The following is a 23,228-nucleotide window of genomic DNA, read 5'->3' on the forward strand; positions in this document are numbered from 1 at the left end:
AGAAGTAAGTACGCAGGAGGGGAATGCAGCAAAAGAACACTCGAAATAATGTAGGGACTTGAGGCTCCTCATTATCCAAACATGTTAGGCTCGAGGAGGATTTGATTTAAGATTCTGAATATGATGGAGAGGAGAGATGTGCCAAGGCTAAGCTGAGTGTCAGTCATCATAGAATTAGACAGAGTTTATTTATCAAAAGAGTTAAACAGATGGAAGAAGGCGAGAGTGGCTGCAGTAACAGAAATGTGTAGATGCCAAGGCCAGACGCCATCATTATGGTCATCTAGTCCAGCGTTTCTCAAATGCAGCCACCAGGGACTTTTCTTGCAGCCACTAGCCTCCTGGGTTGGGGGCGGGGACAAAGTAGCGGCCACTCCCCCTCCCCGTTGCTCCTGGATGCCTTGCCTTGGTGTTGCTTGCTGGGGTCGCCAGCAGGTGTTGGGCTCTGCCACCCTCTGGAGATACCTGGGGCACAGCACGGGAGGAGCCGGCACCCAGTGGGTTCTCCACTTTCCCAGGGGCGGTGGGGCTCAGGCTTTGGGCTTCAGCCCTGGGGTGGTGGGGTTGCAGGCTCTGGCTGCGGGGCTTCAGGCTCCAGTCCCGGGCTCCGGCTGCACAGCAGCAGGCCTCAGACTCTGCTGGTGGGGCTTCAGGTTCTAGCCCCCGGCTGCCTCCCTTGGCCCCCCCCATCCAGGGCTTAATTTGTTCCCAGGCTTGCCAGGGCTGAGTAAGTCTGCTATGAAAAGTGATACTTATATGTTTGTTAATAGCACTTTTCACAACAGATTTACTAGCTAGCAAGAAATAAATTACAATAATTTGGACATGTATATGTGCATATTTATTTGTTTTTCTGAAGCTAATTAAGTATTTTAGGAAAAAGTGTGAGAGTGGCCACCAGCAAGAGTTGGTGGCCGCACTCTGAGGCCACCAAAAAATTTGTCCTGAGAACCCCTGATCTAATCTGACCTTCACATTGGTAGGAATTCATAACTGGTAGCACAGTAACTGAAGGCAGCTAGGAAGGCTCCCTGTACCTGCTGTGTTTCTTAACAAGTAGATCTTGCTGTCTCTTTCACCGTGTCAAAGGAATCGGTATGATCATACTTTGAACTTCCCGGTTAATGCCGTAAAAATAATCCTGTTGGTAGGTTCTCCTCCCCATGCCCACTGTGGGTTTAAACATTAGAGCCTCTTTTTGGAACCCTTGGGATTTCCCGTTTATCCCTCCCTTCCTTTCATGATGGCTCTGTGTCATGACGATCATCCCTCTGGAGGAGAGATGGATGTGGTTGGGCAGCGCCACTCCAGAGAAATGGCTTGAGCAATGTGAAGTGCTTTCTTTCCCATGGAAACATGGCTCTGCCAATGCAGCATTTCAACCCTTGCTGGTGTCCTTAGCGCCATATGTAACACCAAGTGTGATATTTTTGAGGGGGCTGCAGACAGTATGGTATATAATCATCTATTTTATTACTTCAAGTAAAAGCTCCCTGGAGAGTACACTGTTAATTAAATAATAAAGGATGCCATTTCACTTGGCGCATGTGTGTATGTCTTCAGCTGAAGGACAGAGTTTAATTATGAATAGTACTGGTTTGTTTGAACTCTCTTCCTTCCAATAAACTACTTCAACTGTATCTTTATCTGGCTTCTTTTAGGGAGTTCTAGGTTGCAATTTCCATAACAGTGCTGTAATTATTCTGTACTTCTATCACAGACATGAGATTTCAGTCAGCTTGAATGCTCCCTGTACTGCCTGACTGCTTTACACAGTAGTTCTATTCGTTCAGTTCACACCTTCCTTTTGACGATGTTAGGAAGGGAGCTGGACAGCACAGGGTGGATTGAGTTGGTGCTGTTTTGGTGTAGTTACAGAATTTGAGTTGTGTAATTGAAATTGCAGCCTGGAGGAAACAATTGCAAACACTGTCCAGTTTTATGGTTTTGGTCAGTACCTTCTTCCCCTTTCCAAGCCCTCACTTATCTCCCATCACCATCCTTACTGTTTCTGTCTGGGGGACTAGATGGGACAATGAGTTGATGCACTTCCAGAGATGTATGTTTAAACCCTGATGAGATCAGAAGTAAAAATGATTTCAGTCCTCTGATCCTAGTCCTCTTTTGTCCACATCAGTCACCACATAACTCAGCATGACTAGCAGACTGCGCTCAAGGAAAGCTCAGGATTGGGATGACAGTGAGTGGTGCAGGTCAAGATTGAGGTGCCTTAGCAGAGCTATTTAGGGGAAATGCCTGCCCTTGCTCTTGGCTCTAGTCTGTGCTGAGAGTCTTGCTTTCACAAGCAGTCAGATTCACACACATTTTTTAAAAGGAGAGAAAACAATCTTTCTAACTGAAGTATACTGAAAAGTTTAATGTATTTGTAGCAGTTGTTTTGGAGGATGGAGTGAGGAGTACGCTACGCAAATTTGTGGATTATGTGATGTTCAAAGGGGGATAGCAAATGCGTTGGATGAGAACATTCAAAAATAAAACAATCTTGTTAAATTGGAGAAATGGCCTGAAATAATTAAATGTACAAATGAGTCATTTGGAAGGAATAATGAAATACCCAAATATAATAATACCTAGCTTGTATATAGCACAGTTCGTCAGTAGATCTCAAAGTACTTTACAAAGGAAGTCAGTATCTTTATCCCCATTTTACAGAGGGGGAACTGAAGCACCCAGAGATGAAGTGATTTGCCTAAAGTTACCCAGCAGGCCAGTGGCAGACCTGGGAATGGCACTGGGAGAGCCACTCCAGCGCTCTGTCCACTAGGCTGCACTGCCTCTTTCATTTCAAGTGCCTTTGTATCTAGTGGGAGATAACTGGGAAAGGCCTACCAAACTCTGTGCCACTGGCAGCTTCCCAGAATCCAAAGAGTTGCACCTAATTTGTATAACGCTTCACACTTCTTAAAATTAATTTGTCATAACACCTTCCTTGCACCAAACAATGTCAAATAGAACATGAACAAATATCAACTCAAACTTACAATCTGCAAAAATGACATTTAAAAAGAACTACCCCGCATTCGTATACACGCCACACACACGGCTGTACACAAAAGGGAATATGCCTTCCCAACTCAACCAATCTACTCCGAGACAAAGTAAATCTAGAACGTTATTATGTATAGGAGAACCTAGCGAATTCTTACGTTGCTAAACTGAAAAGATGGTAATTTGCAAAATCCAGTGGTCTCCACCCATTTTATAGCAAAGATTTAATTGACACTGTGTGACTATACTGCAGTACAACTGATATAATTAAGGTTTGACAAATAATTCATACCAACTGCGCTATTAAAAATAATGAACAAATACACTTCTGGACTTTTGACTTTAGGTTTTTTTATTTTTTTTTAATAAAAATTGTAGTGACACATCCACACCCCTCTCTCTCTATCGTAATGAAGCTTTTTGTTTTGGAATGTTCTTGAAACCAACCAGCTGCTCTCAGTTGAATTGTAAGAGGGATTTCAAGAGCTTGTGAGTCTTCTGTTCATTCCAGTTTTATGGCAATATTGTGAATCTAGAAGGTTATTCTCCATTTAAAAGTTGGTGTTATGTGTCTTGCAACAGACGGTGCTCAGTTCATGCTCATTTTCCCTTAAGCTGTGCAAAATGTGGGGGCGGGATGAGAATTATTTTCTGTGTATTCTATCATCTTAGATTTCATATAGAACTAAAAGTTCTCAATGAAAATTAAGAGTTTGAAGCCAGTTTCTTGGCCAAATGCAAGGTGAAATATTCAGCCTTTTCTCCTTCCTAGGTATCCCTCATTTCCTCTACTGCTGTCATACTAGGAAAAGCACTGGTTACCTTCTTTAGGTTTATATTTAATATTTTGGCCTTTCCAACATACTGCATTTCATGATTTTGTTGTTGTTGATGTGACTTAAGGTTTAAACCTTAATTATCAAGATGGGTCTATTGGGTAGGCAGTCATTGCAAAACTAAAAGTTTTGGTTGAAAACCCTTTTTTTATAATGGTGCTGGTTTAAAGAGTGCTTGATAGCTGTGAGTGATTTATTAATGTGGCAGGGGGAGAGAGCTTACAAACATTTCATTTCATTACCTTTTTTTTTTTTCAGGAACACCTACTCAGTCTGGATGAGCCAGCTTCAGAAGCTGGGCAAGAAGCTCTGCTTAGACAAGAGCAAGCAAAAATCATTCGGTTTGAGAGGCAAGCAGAAGAGTTCCTCAATGCAGTCTTTTACAGAAAAGGTTGGTCTTAGTGAAAGAATGGCATCTCTGACCTGGCCCTTTGCATGCAGTACTAGTGTCTCAAAGACGGGCTGTTGGCGTTTTCAACATTCATTCGGTGTTTTCAGTTACTTTACCCCTTTAATGTGTTCAGTTTTAGAAAAGGGTAAAGAGAAAACCATCTTCTCTCTGAAGGGCTGGGAGAGACACCTATTACAAGTCGTAAAGCCACCCTGGCAGGAGCACTGGGTTGTTTTTGTGTTTTGGGGTTTTTTTTTGCGTTTTGAGGGAGCTGTGTTCAATATTTGCCCAATGCAAGGGTGAGTGGGGAGTTCGATGGAAAATAAATGGTCATTAGATCCATTCTAGTGCTGTCTCTGTTCTGCAGTCAGCATTGTTAAAGCAATGGTTCTCTAACGATGGTCTGTGGTGACCTTCCCAGGGATCCACAGTATTAAATGCTTTGAGGACCATGTAGTGATCAGCACAGTAAGAGTTGAAGAATCACTGTGGTAAAAGAGGTATTCAGATTATGCTGTTCTCCCTGGAAGGCTGGAAACTCACTTCCACAGCCTCTGCCAACCTGGGGAACAGGAGGCCAGAAGTTGCCTCTAAACATGTCTTGAATGTACTTCTCAGCATAACCCATGTGTGCAAATATCTGCCAAATCAATAATTCCACATTGGCTCTGGGTGGCTGACAATATAAGGCCTATGTTTAAAATAACCAAATTAGAAATTCCTGTAGCCAGTCAACATCCTGCCCTTCTATTAACCATCTATTTAAGGCGTTTTAAAGAGAGAACCATATTGTAGCCCCTCTTTTATGACTATTCCAAAGATGAATAGATAAGAATTGTATATAATGATCTATTGCATAAAATACATAAATCTTGTAGGATGATATGAAGGTTGGCTATTTCATTACTAAAGTCATAGTTGAGATAAAGTTTTAATTCCAAGCTCCTCTTTTCAGTGGCTTTGACTTTTTTGTTAAAGGCAAAAATTGCTTTTTGGGTTTAAATTTCTCATGTTCGTTCTCAATCCAAAAATAATTAAAAAAAATTAGCCTGGAGGAAATCTGTTAAACCCCTTCTGAGTTATACCGGGATGGAAACAGGTAGTTTTTCAAGTGCTTTGCACTTGTATAAGAAAGATTGAATTGAAAACTTCAAATGTGGCATGTACATAGGTCCCAATGAAGAATGAGCACCCTCCTAATTTTGAAAAAAAGATTGACTAATACAATAAAATATTAGCCACTGAAAATAATGTGCTCTGCATATGCAATACTCTTTTTTTTGGTAACAGATTTTAATAGACAGAGTGTGGCTATCCAAATAGACATGTGGAAGAAGTAAGTGCATTTACTGATACAGGGCTTAGTTCTTGCCTGCATCTGACCTGTAGTTCTCTGAGGCTGAACTGCCAAGTCCTAGCAACATTGCCAGAGAGGGATTGCTCTAACTCACACCACTGCCATAAGCTACACACTAGTGGAGGATAGGTGTGGCAGAGCTCTGGAGCACATGCTCCCCTATACTGAGGGGAGAGAGAGAGTTCCCCTGTGCAAAGAGAATTTGCCACAGTCAACTTGTAGCTCAAGCAGACTGAAGAATGCAGCTCATTGTCTGTCTTGGCCTTTGTTTAGTGTGTGTTTGTGTTTGGTTTGTTCAGCTACATGACAGTAACAGCATGCGTCCCAGCCTGGCAGTGTCCTGGGCTTGGTGGGGGCTGCAGCCGGGGCCGCACGCCTCTGCCCCGCGGCTTCCACCAGGGGCTGTAGCCGGGGCTGCGCGCCTCAATCCCACAGCTTCTGCTGGGGGCTGCAGCAGGGACCGTGCATCCCTGCCTGGCAGCGTCCTGGGCTTGGCGGGGGCTGCAGCCGGGCCATGCGCCATAGCCCCACAGTGTTCTGGGTTTGGCAGGGTTTGCAGCAGGGGCCGTGCCTTCCAGCCCCGCGGCTTTTGCCAAGGGCTGCAGCTGGGGCCATGCACCCCTGCCTGACGGCTGCACTGGGGGCCATGTGCCCCCCTTGCAGCTTCCCAGGGCCATATGCCCCCCTGCCGTGGCCGAGGCTTAGCAGGGACTGTATTTGGGGCCATGCACTCCTGTCCCGCAGCTGCGGCCAGTTCTGGAACGGGGCCTGTGTGCCCCTTGTGGCTGCGCCCCTGCTGCAGCCACTGGAGCCAGGGCTGTCAGTTCTCCCGCAGCTCCCAATGGGACTACATTCCTCCCCCTACCAACCCTGCCCCCCGGTTAACGGACAGGTCACAGGCACTGTGAATTTTTGTTTATTGCCCGTGACCCGTTCGTGACTTTTACTAAAAATAACCGTGATAAAAATGTAGCCTTATTCATGGACTATGCTTTAGACCATTTATGTAGTCCACCAGTCTGTAGCATTTTTCTTTCTATTTGAGAAAATTCTAAGCTTTTGTTAGATGTGTACTTTTATTGTAAAAAATTATTTAGTTTTCTAATTATTAACCAATGGTACCCAAGAGAAGTGTCCATTTGGCTTCAAGAGACAGTGCAGCTGCATCAGCAAGACTTCTGCTACTTGCTGTTATGCTCAACTCTATTCTTCTTTAGCGTTTAAATTTGAGAATTGTTTGTTGAATGCTTTGACTATATAAAGTGCTATATAAGTGCTGAGTATTTTATTTGTATTTATCATTTATATTCAGTAGTTTGTGCTCTTCTGTCCTAATTCTTTATCATGAGTTAATGAGATTATCTTGAGCCACTCTACCTTGGAAGGCACATGACAGTGTCTGTGCCTTTAAAGCTGCAGGTTGCAGTGATGTGTGACTGCAGGTGTATGTTTTGTGTCTTCTCTCCTTATCTGGAAATGTTAATTGATCCAGCTATAAGCTATACCCTATGTTGTGGGCACTCTGTATCTGCATGTAATCCACCTCGTGTGAAATTTCCCCAGGCAGCTTTAATGTTTTTGAAGAGTTCTGCATCCTCCCATGTATACCTTGAGGGGATGTGTCAAAATATTTGCTGCCAGTGTCTGGGTCTGAGATCTAGGCTTCAAGAACTTTGACTCTTTTTACTCTCTTTGGACATATCTTGCACATCCTTCAATAGGCCTTAATAAAACCTTGAGGAAAAGGAAGATCTCACCTTAGGTGAAAAGAGCCTTTATACGTCCTCTGTGTTACAATGTAAGCCTCATGAATCTATCTTGTCTGTTTCCTGTATATTATGTACCTAAAATCTTAGGTACATCTCAGCCCAAGATAAACTCTTGTTGTCCCCTGCCCTTTACAGGAAAACTTCCATAAAGGGCTAGTATAATGTACAGAAATACATTAAATATTTACATAAACCTTTCAGAAGTTTAAGACTATTATACCAGTATAAGATTATGAAATGTGATTGTATAGTGAACTAAACTTCACAGGGAGTAAGATGTTGGTATTATTTATTTAGGGTTAGATTGTGGCTTGCTATATGCACCATAGAATCACAGAATATCAGGGTTGGAAGGGACCTCAGGAGGTCATCTAGTCCAACCCTCTGCTCAAAGCAGGACCAATCCCCAACTAAATCATCCCAGCCAGGGCTTTGTCAAGCTTGACCTTAAAAACCTCTAAAGAAGGAGATTTAAATCATGATTTAAATCACTAGTCAGGAAGACTTGATTTAATCATGGATTTCTACATAAAAGTGCATTCTTGTTGGTTGTTATAACCTTAATACATATTCTTCACAACTCAGAAGTAGATGTAGGTTTTATTTCTAGAAGGTACACAGTATACATTTTTTAAGTGATTTATTTTGAAAAATTTTCAGATTAGTTTTACAGCTATATCAGAAAATGAATGATTGTTTGGTTATTTCATTTACCAAAGGTAATTGAAGCAGATATTTATGAAGTTTTTGGGAGGTGAACTATCTCCAATTCAACAGGTTAATCATTAATATTTGGAGGATTTTCTTGCCATGTTGTATTAGGAGGAGAACATCACGAGACAGACATTTAAATTGTTTTATTTAACTAAAACAACGTTATTTATTCTGGATTTTTTTCCTCAACAGCAAACTTATATAATATTTTAACAAAACAAGCATATGAATTTTTGAATTTAGTTAAACATTCAAGTTTTTTAAAATCAGGTTTGTTTTTGTTAAAGTAGTTTTTAATTAAAATAGTTAAATGAAATATTTGTAAAAAAAAAAATAAATCGACTATGTCAGCCAGGTCAACATGAGAAACTTAAAATATTGGCTTCTGCAGCTAACTCAGTCGTCTTCACCTTCATTTTCCTGTTTGTTCATAATCTGGAAAAGAAAAACAAGCTGTCCTGCTTTTTCAGGTCCCAAACAATTTCTCAATTTGGAATGAATTAGTCCAAAGGAAGAAAATATTCTTTCTACACTGGCAGAAGAAGCTACTGCTGTCAAAAGTGAGATTATCACTTCAACAGTTTCTGAATCCAAGTGGTTAAGTGACTTCCACCAGTTCACTGGTGTGACTTTCTTTAAAACATCATCAGCAAACATATATTTCTTCATGTGTCTGACGAAGTGGGTATTCAGCCACGAAAGCTTATGCTCCAGTACTTCTGTTAGTCTATAAGGTGCCACAGGACTCTTTATTTCTTGAATGGTTCACCCTTAGCTCTGAAGTTTATTATAGATGGCATTATGGAGGGATGGTTGCTGGATGTCCATATCATAGCCAACTCCTCTTCTTCAGAAGTTAAGGTTTGACCCTGGTACCGAGTATTGAGAATATTTTCAAGAAAATGAGCTGGAGATAGTGCTTGTCCCATTCGTTTTTTTTAATGCTTGTAATTTAACTCTCTCATTGCTTATTTCTCTTTTTAAGATCTCACTCGGTTCCTTCCAAATTTCAACAGCGTCAGCAATAAAACAGCTATTTTCCCTGCATTTTGTTCAAGGCTACAGAAATAGGCTTCAGGGTACTCAGCATGTGTTCAACATTTCTCTTAAGCCCAATGTTGAGAACTTTGGCTGTGTCAGTGCCATCTATTTTTTCATGATTTTGTTCATAAACTGTCATCAGATTAGGCCAGTTCTTGATACAGTGCTCAAAACAGTCCACTACTGAGTTCCATCGCATGTCTTGTGGGAGAGTTAGCTTGGTTCCTCCCACTTTTTTCAGAGCAGCTGCTGCAAAGTGGTTGTTATGGAAGTATTTTGCAATTTCAACAACATTAACCTTTATTTCTGGAACACTGAAGTCTTTGACTAGGAGGTGCATCAAATGAGCACTGCAACCGTATGTTATTAGTTTGGGACTCTCTTCGCTCTCTCCTAAATAATTTCTTCTCATCTTGGATACATTTGCAGGATTGTCTGTTACCAAGCTGCGTACTAGACATTTGAATTTTTTTTCACAGTTTGTTATAGCTTTTACTGCTACTTGTAAGTATTCTGCTGTGTGTGCATTTCCTGCTGTATCAATTGTTTCTGTAAGGAAGACATTCCCTTCTTCTGTTGTCACACAAGCACATACAACAGGATCATTGTGGACATTGCTCCACCCATCAAGACTCAGGTAACAATTTTACCCTCTAGACCTTTTGCACATTGCTCAATTTCTCTTTCATGCACTTTATCCAGCAATTTGCCTGTGACATCTGCTCTGTTGGGTGGATTGTATCCTGGTCTTAATGACTGAACCAGGTTAATGAAGTGTGGGTTCTCAATCATACGGAAAGGAGAATTTGTTGCATACACAAACCAGGCAATTTCTTCATCAGTTACCTCTTTTTGTAATATGCTGGTTCTTATCAGAAACTTATATTGTTTCTGGATGATAGAGATTTTTTTTCCTTTTTGCTACAGGTGATATACTGTGGCTATGTGACATACATGATGTGACTGAAACCCTATCGTTGGCAGATAACTCTGAAACTATAGAAAATGATGATGATCTTGAAGGTGGATAGACTTCAGAATCCTGTATGTTGAGGATGGATTCTCATAAACAAAATAAGTCAATGCAGTTATTTAATTATTATTACCATACTGCTCATTTAGTATTACTCATTGCATTCACTGACAGTACTACTTTAAAGGTGAAATTGTAAAAGGAAGATCTGCCTATTTCAACTATTCATTTTTTATCACAACTGCATCTAAAATTATAGTACCATAGAGTAACAACTATATTTTTTGCTCAAATATGAGAATTCAAGAATAGTCCAGAAGGAAGACAGGCAGTCCTTAAGAAAGAAGTATGAAATAAAAAAATTTATCAACCTGAAGATCCTGCATGTTCAAACATATTCCTTTCATCATCTTCAATGCAGTTTCCTCCTGAAAAAGAACATTTCTCATGATGTCAAGTATCAAAGGGATAGCAGTGTTAGTCTGGATCTGTAAAAAGCGACAAAGAGTCCTGTGGCACCTTGTAGACTAACAGACGTATTGGAGCATAAGCTTTCTTGGGTGAATACCCACTTCGTCAGACGCATATTTCATGATGTTGTTTCATTTGGGCAACCAGGCCTTGCATTTCTTTGTTGCACTGTTTGCATTTTGCACGCTTGCCTGTCTTACCCATAGGTAGAGGAACTTCATTAAAATATTCCCAAACTGGGTCTCTTTTAGGGCCTGCTGCCATTATAGGTTTTTCCTTCTAGTGAGAGAACGGTATGGTAGATCTCAAATCAATGAAGGCTACACTCAGAAAGACCTCAAGACTTCTGGAATATGCTGCTCAAAACAGTTTCACTTTTGTTTCTACTGCCTGTCCCTCCCTGCTCACATTTATCTCCAGACTTCTTCTCCTTGTCCAGACCTATTCCGCCCCAAATATCTTCTATTCATTGAACTTTTTGAAACTTTGCACTTTTAGAGAGAGGTAAGGGATTGACTCTGTGTACACAAATTTGCAGAGGGACAGTAGGATTGAGGTCTGTTATTTCTCACCTCTATATAGTATTTATTTATTTAAAAACATTTTTTGGTGTTAACAAGCATGTTACTTCTGGAGACACAAATCCACAGTTTGAGAACTGTAAAACTAAGCATCTCTGATGGTATCTTCTAGACCAGGGGTTCTCAGACTTTTGTACTGGTGACTCCTTTCACACAGCAAGCCTCTGAGTGTGACTCCCCCCCCCCCCCCCCCCGTTATACATTAATAACACTTTTTCATATATTTAACACCATTATAAATGCTGGAGGCAAAGTGAGGTTTGGGGTGGAGGCTGACAGCTTGTGATCCCCCATGTAATAACCTTACGGCCCCTTGAGGGGTCCCGACCCCCAGTTTGAGAACCCCTGTTCTAGACTGAACGCTGAGTCCCATTGGGTAGATAGAAAGATTAACCTAAATAATCTATACAGAAGCCCCTGGAACCCCGTAAGATTGGGTCCCTAATCCATGAACTATTGGAACTCGTTTAGAAAACTTTTCTTAAACATGACATGAATATATTGTCTCAGACTATAGAATTAGAATTTATAATCCCTATTCCATGATGAGATATCTTTGAGCTATAATGTATCTTAATTCAAACTATCTTTAGATAGGTTTTTTTCTGCAAAAACCTTTTTATCAAAAAAATCCGATTTAAATAAAAAAAAATCAGATTTTTATTTTTATTTTTTTTAAATCATTGATTTTTATCCACCCTGGTTCAAGTCCACATACTGATATTTTATAGACAAATAAAATGGCAGGTTCTTGCCCCATGAATCTTTTATTTTTAATACAAGAGATGACAAAAAAGGTAGTGGAAGAGCAAAGCTTGCAACACTATATTCATTGAAATATGCAGCACATAATATTATTCCCCTCTCCTTTTTCTCTAGAACAAAAACATTTTAACCTAGGCAGACAACTAAAACAGATTGCAGCTATTAAGGGTAAATGAGCACTTACTGGGTTTTTTTTTTCCTTCTCCATTTGAAGATTCATTACATTGGCTACAAGTAGCCCTTTTTGAAGTTTTAAAAACTTGTTTTTCTATTGCACAGACTTATCTGAATATTACATATGATAATATAATGAAAATCGAGTCTTAAAAGCTTCAGAAATCACCAGGAGTACTTGTTCTGTGGCCAAATTAAACACAAGGAGGTGTCTGCGAGCTGGTGTAGCAGGACTTCTTAGTTTCTTTGATGCAGTAGTTGTGGATCTGCTGCCTGTCCACAAAGCATGACTAATCTAAAACCGTAATAATATTGTAAAATGTATCTGTATTGAACTAGTACCCAAACCTCCAGACAGAATTGGGGCTTTGTTCTGATATGCCCTGTACAAACACTGGTGTTTTTAATATAAATAATTAAAATGTATTTCTTGTTTTCCCCAGATCACATTCCTTATTAGTTGCTTAGCACCTATTTTAAAAATAGTGTTAGTTTTTATTCGGCATCTTTCGTATTAGAGGACTTCACTCAATAATAAACCTCATGCTGCAGTGACTGTAGGAAGGGATGGAAAGGATTCCTAGAACTTCTCTTGGCTTTTTAGATGGACTTACTTTGGAGTCTGTGACCCAGAGAAATAAGGCCCCACTCATGGGGATATTTATTGGGTACCACTGTGCTTTTGGGGAAGTTACTCTGTTAGAGGGCTGTCCCTTCACCCTCTCCCCTGGTTCTTGTCACGTAGACAGAAAGCAGAAGACTAGAAGTCCGAAGTGCAAACAATGCAATGTTTATTGGGGTTAGTTTCCAAACAAGCATATTCCGAAGCCCTTCACACCATTCGGGCTTATTTTTATACGCTGATAGGGTCTGTTCCCCAGTGTTCTGTTCCCAGCTGTGATCCCGCAGAGCGTTTACCCCGCATCCTCCTTCCCAGCTCTGACACCACAGAGCCTTGCTTGTATCCCTTTTCCCGTTCCCCCCCATAGCAAACATGATTCCGATTTCCCTTCCCCTCACTTCCTGTTTGACCCCAATTTATATAGTAATATTCTCAGCTATACCTTAACCAATCATTTTACTGAAATTTAACTAACCAATCCTAACGTAACATAGCAGACAGATTAACAATAGAAAAGTGCGGGCCATAAAGATAAAACATACAGAAATGAGGGTTTCACAAGCACTGATACGTGATTTCTTGCCAGACAGGATGTTATCAAACTAGGTTTTCTTTAACCATCCTCAGTTTTGTTTCTTTCTCTGGTGGTGCTGGGCACTATCAGGACGGGATCGTCTTCCTAACAGTCCAACCCCACCTTATTTCAGTGTGACGGGTTTGGGAGGTGAGGATGTGACCGGTCGCTTCCCCGCTTATGGCTGCCTCTGCTGCTTAGCCAAAGGCCTGAGCCTAAGAACCAGGCCTCAGACTCTCCTAGGGAGACAAGGCCCAGACACAGGCGGACTGTGGTTTTGATTCTTGGTTTTTATACCCCTGTAACTAGCTAAGTGATAAAAATACACCTAAGTTCTTAAAGTCTAGGCCTCTACAGTCAGGCCTGAATATCTGTATTCTAAAATACTCCAGGTAACTTCCTGCAGGTAAGTTACTCCACTCTTCCACCGTAAATCTGTTCTGTTTTTTGTAACAAACTTCTGTTTAAAATGATTACTGTACATTTTCCTTCATGATTCTGATTCTCCTTTCACCCCCAACCCCTCTCAAAGGTCCATTTGGGATATACTTATTGGAAAAAAAAGTTTAGGAAATATTACTTAAATCTTGTAGGAATGGTGTTCTATTGAGGATCTATGTTATAAATAGCAACACTTTGTTATTTAGGTATCTTAAGAATAAGTTGCGTTTCCTTGAAGAAAGTATTGCATCGTTAAGAAAATTTAGAGAATGAAATGTAATGTTTTGATTTCAAAGTTTTACTTGTAAAATTCTTCCTTTAAAAAAAATCTCTAATGTTTACAGACAGTCCTGGGGTCTCTGACCCCAATATTCCCCTAGTGGCCCGGGAGATCATGCAGCGAATGATCCGACAGTTTGCTGCTGAATATACCTCAAAAAATAGCTCTACTCAGGACTCCAGCCAGCCCAATAGCACAAAGAACCAAAGCCTGCTGAAAGCATCTCTGGTCGCCTCCTCTCCCACGGCTGCAACTGCTCAGAACCCTGTGCTCAGCAAACTTCTCATGGCTGACCAAGACTCGCCTCTGGACCTTACTGTCAGAAAGTCTCAGTCAGAACCTAGTGAACAAGGTATGACTATTACCAAAAGTATCTTGCATTCAGTTCCAATATGCTAGAGGCATTGTTGGCACAAAGCAGGGAAGAATTAGAAGTATAAACTGTTAATTGAAACACAGAATGGCAAAGATGTAGACCCCATAATGCAGTGCATAATGTAGTGACTGATTGGATGTGATGGGGTGGGAGAAGGAAGTTGCTGAAAAATTGGAGGCTATAAAAATCTATGTGCCTTTAATGCAAGAGGAGAAGAGTTGTTGACAAGGCTCCAAACTGACTCTAGCAACAAGGGTACTGTTACAAGGAGAGCTATGCTATGAACATGTGTAGTGTGTTTGTTTATGTACCTGCTGATAAGGCAAGATCAGAGAGTTAGGAAGCTTTATGTATAATGACAAGTTTCAGAGTAACAGCCGTGTTAGTCTGTATCCGCAAAAAGAAGAACAGGAGTACTTGTGGCACCTTAGAGACTAACAAATTTATTAGAGCATAAGCTTTCGTGGACTACAGCCCACTTCTTCGGATGCATATAGAATGGAACATATAATGAGGAGATATATATACACACATACAGAGAGCATAAACTGCTCCAGCCAACGGGAGACCCCCACACCGCCCCACAGCAGCCGCAACTGCTGAACACCCCACCCCACGTCCCCCGGCTGTCAAGGGAACTCTGCCACACGCCCCAGCCACCACGAGATGCCTCCCCGGTTCTCCTAGGGTACCCAGACACGCCCCCTGCTCCCCAGCAGCTCCAGCCACCACGAGACGGCTCCCCTGTCCCCCGGCGGGCACCAGTCACACCCCCTGGTCCCCAGCAGTCCCCGCCCGACCCCCAGCGGGACACCCTTACTGGAGAAACCTCTACTACCACTGAGACCCCCGCTCCGCAGGGGGCTGACGATGGCACCATCTACCTCACCTACCCCCTTGCCGCTGATGCGCTCACCTGCCCCATCTGCTCGCCGCCCCGACGTTTCCGCCTCCTCGGAGGAGTCACCAGGCACTTGAAAAGGTGCCATGGCAAATCCACCACCTTCAGCTGCGCCCTCTGCAACCTGCCCTTTGAAACTCAGAAGAGATGCAAGGCACACCAGGCCAGCTGCAAGAGAGCCCGTTCAGCGACAACTCTGGTCCCGGCCTCTCGCCCTCCTGTGCCCCGGCCCGCTGCTCCCGCGCCGCGTGGAAACGGGGCATCCCCGCCAACCGCCACCTTAAAACCCACTCCAACCCCCGAGCCGTTGAACCAGGGCCCCACCATCGAGACGGCACCTCCCACAGCAGGCAACGTTAACCGAGCCCCTGCCAGCTGGACACCTTTCACATCCATCCAGGTGGCCCGTAAGCTCTCTGAGCTGAGGCGTCTTAGTGCCCTCCCGACGCCCAACCAGCGCAACCCCATCCCAAGAAGGGTCAGCGCTCCGCCACGCGTGGCCGCCCGAACTCCTGCCCCCCGCGGAACCGACGCCGGTCCCCAGGCCACCCTACGGGCGCCAACCGCAGGAAGAGCCAATGCGACCCCTCAACCTGCACCTCGAACCCCACCTACCGAGGGAACGGGGTCCACCCCCCAGCCCACTCTGCAAACTACTGCTGCCAGAGGCCCCAGGCCGATCCCTGCTGCCAGAAGGTCGCACGCTTCCGCGACAACCCCCCAGACAGCAGCCGCACACGGAAGACCTGGCATCACCCCCGCCCCCCTTGACCCTGTCCAGATTCCGCCAACAACCAGTGGCGATCCTACCCCACCAGCGACTACGCCCCGGGACCCAACCGCGGAGTCCCCCGACCCACAAGTGGGACAACCCATCGACCACACGACAAACTTGCTGCCCACGCCGACCGAGGAGCCCGAGGACCAGCGGCCAGGGCCTAGGCCAGCCGCGCCTTGGCAGGCCGCCTGGATCGAGGAGCTCCAAGCGGCAGCTTCCTTCGCGGAATTTGACTCACTCGTCGACAGGCTCACCCGCGAGCTGTCCGCGGAGATTGCCTTCAGGAGGACACCGAACCAGGAGACCACCCGGCCTGCCCCGAGACGGCCCGCCCCACACCATGACAACAACACCAGGGGAGCTGGAAGGAGGAACACCGGCCGCCATTTCGACCCGGCAGCCGCGTCAAGGATCCAGAAGATGTACCGTACGAACCGCCTCAAGGCCGTGAGAGAGATCCTCGACGGGCCCCCACCTGTTTATGCTCTCTGTATGTGTGTATATATATCTCCTCATTATATGTTCCATTCTATATGCATCCGAAGAAGTGGGCTGTAGTCCACGAAAGCTTATGCTCTAATAAATTTGTTAGTCTCTAAGGTGCCACAAGTACTCCTGTTCTTCTTTTTATGTATAATGTTATCTTATTTTATTTGGTCAGAACAGTAGTCCTGAATCGTGTTTGGCTTGGATTAGAAGCAGTATGTTTTTGAAATGCTAGTTACTATATGGCACGTTGCTTAGTGAATGCAGGATAAAAAAATGGAACCCCTATACAAGGTATACAATGGTTTCCTTCTTTATGTATTTAGCAGAAGTTTATTTTTGTACATAAAAAATACTTTGCAGAGTACATACTGAATATCTTCTATAGTGCAGTGCTGCAGAGCTTGTGTTAAATGGATAACCTTGCTTTCTGTCAAACTGCTTTTAAAGAACAAATTCTCCGAACACCATTGTAATAGCTGAACATTTTGTCTCTTCTTTCCTGAAACTGTGTTGAATAGAGGGGATCATTGTGTCCAATGCAGAGGAGCTTTTAACAGGACTGATATGATTCAGATTAACCCTTTGAACTTTGTGAGAATGTGTTAATAAAAGATGTCTGAAATGATTGCATGAAAAATAGGGTAGGCCTGCGTACCCCATATTGGGAAAGGTTATTTTGAAAATCACTGCCTTTAAAGGTTTCAGAGTAACAGCCGTGTTAGTCTGTATCCGCAAAAAGAAGAACAGGAGTACTTGTGGCACCTTAGAGACTAACAAATTTATTAGAGCATAAGCTTTCGTGGACTACAGCCCACTTCTTCGGATGCATATAGAGGTATATATATCTCCTCAATATATGTTCCACTCTATATGCATCCGAAGAAGTGGGCTGTAGCCCACGAAAGCTTATGCTCTAATAAATTTGTTAGTCTCTAAGGTGCCACAAGTACTCCTGTGCTTCTTACTGCCTTTAAATACACCTACTAAAAAGGATTCATGTTTAAAGCCTTTTGTTATTTTTATGTACAATTAATTTTGGGAACTGCAGACATCTTTCTAATATTCATTGTGAGAGACACATTTATGGAGGTTTTGATAAGAAGGTTAAAACAAAACACATCCCGGAAACAGTGTCATGAACAAATACCATTAATGTCACTTACTGTAAATGGTCATGTCACTTCTTAAGTTAACCGTGGCAGCAGAGAGCTGTTGTAATGAAGACTGTGGTAGTGTCAGTACATTGTAACTCAGCCAACAGAAGTTTGCTCTGGGCTAAATTTGGTATAAAAATCTCAATCACGGGAATGGATCTTCTTGCAAAATTATAGAGAAATGAGTTCAACTATTCAGGTCATTACAAGGTTCGTTTTCTTCCTAGTCCCTTGCCTGAAAGACTGGTACAGAGGGTTTTTGTCTTAGCTCTTTTAATTACAGAAATGTGTGCTGAAAAACAAAGTGTTTATTGATAGGTTGTTCAGAAAATGGATGAATTGCTTTTGTTGTTGTTGTTATCTGCCAAGATATAGAAAAACTTCAAGTGAATTTATAAATGTTCATAACACTTTTACTGTGTGCATGCATGTTGTAATTCCATAATTATTCACAGTTATGTGATTAATCCATACAAGTATGTATTATAGTTCACATTGCTACATGACAGATAATGAATGTGGCAAAAAACCCTGTTGTAATGATGTATTTAACAGACTCTCTTGGAGCAGTTCCAGTGGTGCCATTTGGTATATCTTTGTTTTGAAGGAGTGTAGGGGGAAATTAGATGATTCATAACTATCCCCCTGTGGCTAATGAAGGGGAACACTCTGAAGGATCCCCCTCACCCTCATGTCGTGGTGACCCTCCTGGCAGAGGGGGGATGGATGTGGCTTCCTTTGAAGCAGTCATGCTCCATGACTACACTTAAAACACGACAGTGGTGCAGCTGCAGTGTTGTAGCACTTCAGTGTAGACACTACTTACACCGATGGGAGAGTTCTGTCATTGCTCGGAATTCACTTCCCCAAGAGGTGGTAGCTAAGAATTCTTCCATCCACCTAGCACTGCCTGCACCGGGGATAGGTCAGTATAGCTACATCTCTGTGGGGGCGAAAGGGGGGGGGGGATTTTCACACCCGTGAGAAACGCAGTTATGCCGATGTAAATTCCCGGTGTAGACCAGCCCTTAGTAAATTTGCTTGAGAAGGGAATGCTGTTTCACTATGTTATTGTACTTCTATAAACACATTGTGTCTGGGTATTGCTACATTCAAAACTAGAAGCCTATTTACTTAAATTTGGATTATGCTACATTTCCAAACAGAGTGTATAGAACAATGTGTTGAAAGAGGAGGGGTTGGGAAATAAAACAAAATACATATATGTCACATGGGCAGTTTGAGACAACCCGAGAACTCCCCTGAATTTTAATATATTTCATCATGAACATAAGAATTGATAGGTTTCAGAGTAGCAGTCGTGTTAGTCTGTATCCGCAAAAAGAACAGGAGTACTTGTGGCATCTTAGAGACTAACAAATTTATTAGAGCATAAGCTTTCGTGGGCTACAGCCCACTTCTTCGGATGCATACAGAGCTCTGTATGTCCACGAAAGCTTATGCTCTAATAAATTTGTTAGTCTCTAAGGTGCCACAAGTACTCCTGTTCTTTTTATAAGAATTGATGGTACTTATTCAAGCTAGACATACCATGGGCAAGTAGCTGTGGTAACTCTCCTCTTTGCCTTGCCCATAAGCCCCATGTTTCAGAGTTTCCAGTAATCTCAGGCATCTGGGCTTGTCTCACAAAAAGTTGTTTTTATTACAAATGGCCAAAGTCTCCCATTGTTTCCAATGGGATTGAGGTCAGGCTTTCCTTAGCAAAGATGGCTTCCCCATTCTCTGTGGTCTGGAAACTGGTCAGGAAACTTTTTAATGTTAGGAAATGTGTATGTGAAGTGGGGGAACAGAGAGGGAGATTGAGGTGTGAGGGACAAGAGAATATGGAGGGAGGCATGGGAGTGGAAAGGAACAAGAATGTGGTTGTAGCAGGAAACTGTTCTGGGGCATGGAGTATGTGGAGGGTGGCAGAAGAGGGAGAGGTTGACAGCTTCCCCACTGGGACACTTCATCATGGAGTAGGAGAGAAAGGTAAAGTTGCATTCCTAGCAGTTGAACAGGGAGCTTGCATTTCTGGGTGTTCATTTGCGATTGAATTATCCCATGCAAATTCCCCATGGGCCCAGAAATCCAGAGTCAGACCAAAAAGCAAAGAATTTTTAACCCTTATATTAAAGCCGATATCATGATTTTTTGGGAGTCTTATTCTTGATTTTGGAACCTTTTGTGTTTGGTGATGCTGCAGTATGCATCTAACTGTTAACATTATCTGGTGCTCTAGTCCTTTTCCTCTCCTAGTAAAGAGAAGTCAATTCTGCCAAACTCTGCCAGTCTATGTAGTGACTGCGATGAGGACTAAAAGGAAGCCATCATGTGTAACCAAATTGGGAAGTGACTCCAACTCTCCAGTGATGAAAAGCCAGCGTGTTAAGCCACTGTACCATCTAGTCCCCCAACATGTTTATTTTACCGAAGGGAAATCACAGTTTGCTCCTGCTTCTTTTCCTCCTCAAGTGATTCTTATGTCTCTGCAGACGGAGTGCTTGATTTGTCCACTAAGAAAAGTCCTTGTGCCGGCAGCACCTCTCTGAGCCATTCTCCAGCCAGCTCCAGTACTGCAGGGAATGGGTAAGGGAAAACAACTTACTACCATTTTTAAAAATAATTGATTTTATTTGATTTAGCATAAATTTATACCAGTTGCCTCCTGGTAACTGCTACCGATTAATTTTGGTTTTAACCTTTTGGAGTAACGAGTATTTTATTATGGGCCTTTTGCAAAAAATACCTTCTTCCCACCTGCCAAATAAAAGCTTGATTGTTAACCAGGACAGGTTTAAAAAAAAAGATTTAATTTTAGAATTCAGTACTGCTGGTTCTTTGATTTCCCCTCACCTTCTTGTTGGGTTCAGTGCTAGCAGTGTGAATGTAGGTGAAAACTCACTCTCCCCTTAAGGTATGAAGACTGCATTTTTGCAGTATAATTTAGAGATTGGAGCTTTTAACACAACAATCTGGAAAGTTCTTTGGGGGGGTAAAAGTTTTTTGGATAGTGAATGAAACTGAACTTTATTAGACAAGACTTACTACATTTTTTTTTTTTTTGGTACTTTCTTCTAACATTGTTGTCAGAGCACTAAAAATGTTTAGCAGTTCAGAAGACATAAATTGTGGGTCGTTATTGTTGATGCATCTTATGGAGGGGTAACTTGTAACTGCCTGATAGTATGAGAGAGACAATCTGGGTGAGGTAATAACTTTTATTGGACAAGCTTCTGCTGGTGAAAGAGGCTTGCTTTTGAGTTACACACAGCTTTTCTTCAGGTCTGAAAAAGGTACTCAGAGAGTGGCAGCTAAATACAAAATGGAACTGATCGTTTATCATAAGTAGTTAACACATATTCTAAGAGACCATTCAAGGTGAAGTGGCCTGTTAATACCTCCGCTGTCATAGGACCAAAAAAATGGGGTTAGTGGGTTACAGTGTCTTTATTAAAATCATGATTTTTGAGGTCTAACAAAGTTATGAATTTAAGCTCCCAAGCTCGTCTTTTGAAGGTGTAGTTTAGGTTTCCTCTGAGGATGAGAATGAGAGGTGAGTTATGCAGTGATAGTTTTGTGAAAAGTGTTCGCCCACAGGTGATAGGGTGTTTCTGTTTTTATCATTTTTCTGTGTGATTTCATTGGAGAGCATAGTAATTGTCTGGTTTCATGTACATAGTTGTTGTTGGGGGTATTGATCATAAAAGCAGTGGAGATATGTCTGCAAGTGTTTCATCTGTTGTTCTGGCAGGGTCTGGTGCTGCTTTGGTTGGTGTCTCCTGGTCTGTGAGAAGCTTGCTTCTGATGATGATCATTCCTTAGGCAAGGTAGAGGCATTGCTTGAAGGCCAGAAGAGGGGATTTGGGAAAGATTTCTCTCAGGGAGTGGTCCCCATGAAGTATGGGTTGTAATTGTTTAATGGGCCACTTCACCTTAAATGGTCTCTTTGAATGTGTTAACTACTTATGCTAAACAATCTATTCTGCCTTGTATTTAGCTGTGACACTCTGAGTACCTTTCTCAGACCTGAAGAAGAGCTGTGCATAGCTCAAAAGCTTGTCTCTTTCCCAAACAGAAGTTTGTCAATAAAAGCTATAACTTCATCCACCTGGTCTCTCTAATATCCTGAGACCAAACAGGGCTACAACGCTGCTAGCATTAGCACAGCTTAAATGAGGACACACAGAAAGTCAATTTAAACAGCACCCTTGCAGAAATTAGTTCCAGGGAATATTCTATCAGCAAATCTAGTTTTAAACTCCAGATTTCTCATGATTATGGCTGTATATGTCTAGTGACCCTGTATGCTCAGATAGGAACAAGGCACTTGCACTAGGTGGTAGGCTGGGAGTCAAAGGGATTCGGGGTGTTAACAATGGGATTTTGCCTCGAGAACTTGCCATGAGCAGAGAACACTCGGATGCATATAAATTTGTTAGTCTCTAAGGTGCCACAAGTACTCCTGTTCTTCTTTTTGAGAAATAAATATTTTAGCCAGTTTGCCTAAAGAATACTTAATTGTTGGATTTAGCTTTATGAAAGTTGCTGGATTTTTAATTACTAAAAAAACTAGTACTGGCAGCCATCGACGTGACTAACCTCCTAAACTGTATCTTTTGATGAAGGTTGCATTTACTGTGTTTCCTCTTAAAGCCTTATTACTAGGTATTAAAAAGGAATAATCTCAAGTACTTGCTTGTATAGTTCCCCATTTACCACGTTAGTAGTTTTAAACTTTTTTCTAACTCTAAAATAAATCTTTCCCAGCAGCTCGTCTGTTTCAATTCAGAAAAGATTATTTCAATCTCTGTTCTCCTATTTTGAAGGCATCAGAAGCTAACATGGCTCTGACCGCCTGCTTCCTTGTTTGTACGTCAAAGGGTAGCCAGAATACAGCATGTGGAGACTATAGGCCCCAACATCCCATGCTGTGTCCTGATCAGAGCTGTTGGAATCAAGAAAAAGCATTGCATACTGACACCTATAGTTTCCTTCACATTTGTGTTGCAAATGAGGGTGACTGCAGTCTGCTCTGTTTAATGCAAATTAGCTCTGTCTCCTTAGCAAGCTGTCAATGCTTTCTTAACTTTGGGAAAATTGGGGCATCCTCAGGGGTGGTTTACTAGTTCATTGGTACAGAGCCAGTAGGCAGCACACGTTGTTTATCTGACGGTCCATCAGAAATAGTAGCGGTATCTTCTTCAGTTCTTTGAGAGTGATGGATTTTATTCAGAATCTACGTGGACTCTTGTTACCTGATTATAATTTTTAAGGCCTGTCAGATTCTGGAGGGAGATTAGCAGTATACCTTTTAAGCACCATGTGGGTTGCAAATGTCAGCTAAAAGGGAATAACATAAGAGATATTTAGATTAAGGACAATCTAAAATGCAACGTTCCAAAAGTATTAGTGCAGTTTTTCTATAGAATTTGCTGTCCTTGAATAAGCCATTCTTGCTCTGAACCGGGATGGCTTCACACCACGTTAATATCCCAGAGCTTCAAAATGTAATTGCTTCCTCCTGATATG

General features: G+C 42.3%; 1 protein-coding gene across 8 annotated transcripts in view; it reads left to right on the plus strand.

The window, feature by feature from the left end:
• Positions 1-23,228, plus strand: part of LCOR (ligand dependent nuclear receptor corepressor) — a 129,176-nt gene that overhangs the window by 63,338 nt on the left and 42,610 nt on the right. For 6 of the 8 annotated variants that reach the window (XR_008445758.1, XM_054035631.1, XM_054035637.1 and 3 more), the window contains 3 exons: positions 4,104-4,236; positions 14,063-14,350; positions 20,192-20,285. Coding sequence is in view for 6 of the 8 variants with exons in the window: in XM_054035631.1 (XP_053891606.1) it covers positions 4,104-4,236; positions 14,063-14,350; positions 20,192-20,285 (515 nt within the window). In the remaining 2 variants the exon portion in view is untranslated. Of the gene's footprint in view, positions 1-4,103; positions 4,237-14,062; positions 14,351-20,191; positions 20,286-23,228 lie in introns of those variants that run through there. The other 2 variants (XM_054035638.1, XM_054035636.1) reach the window with 2 other exon arrangements.

This window comes from Malaclemys terrapin, chromosome 7 (assembly GCF_027887155.1).
Source record: "Malaclemys terrapin pileata isolate rMalTer1 chromosome 7, rMalTer1.hap1, whole genome shotgun sequence".
Taxonomy (NCBI): domain Eukaryota; kingdom Metazoa; phylum Chordata; order Testudines; family Emydidae; genus Malaclemys; species Malaclemys terrapin.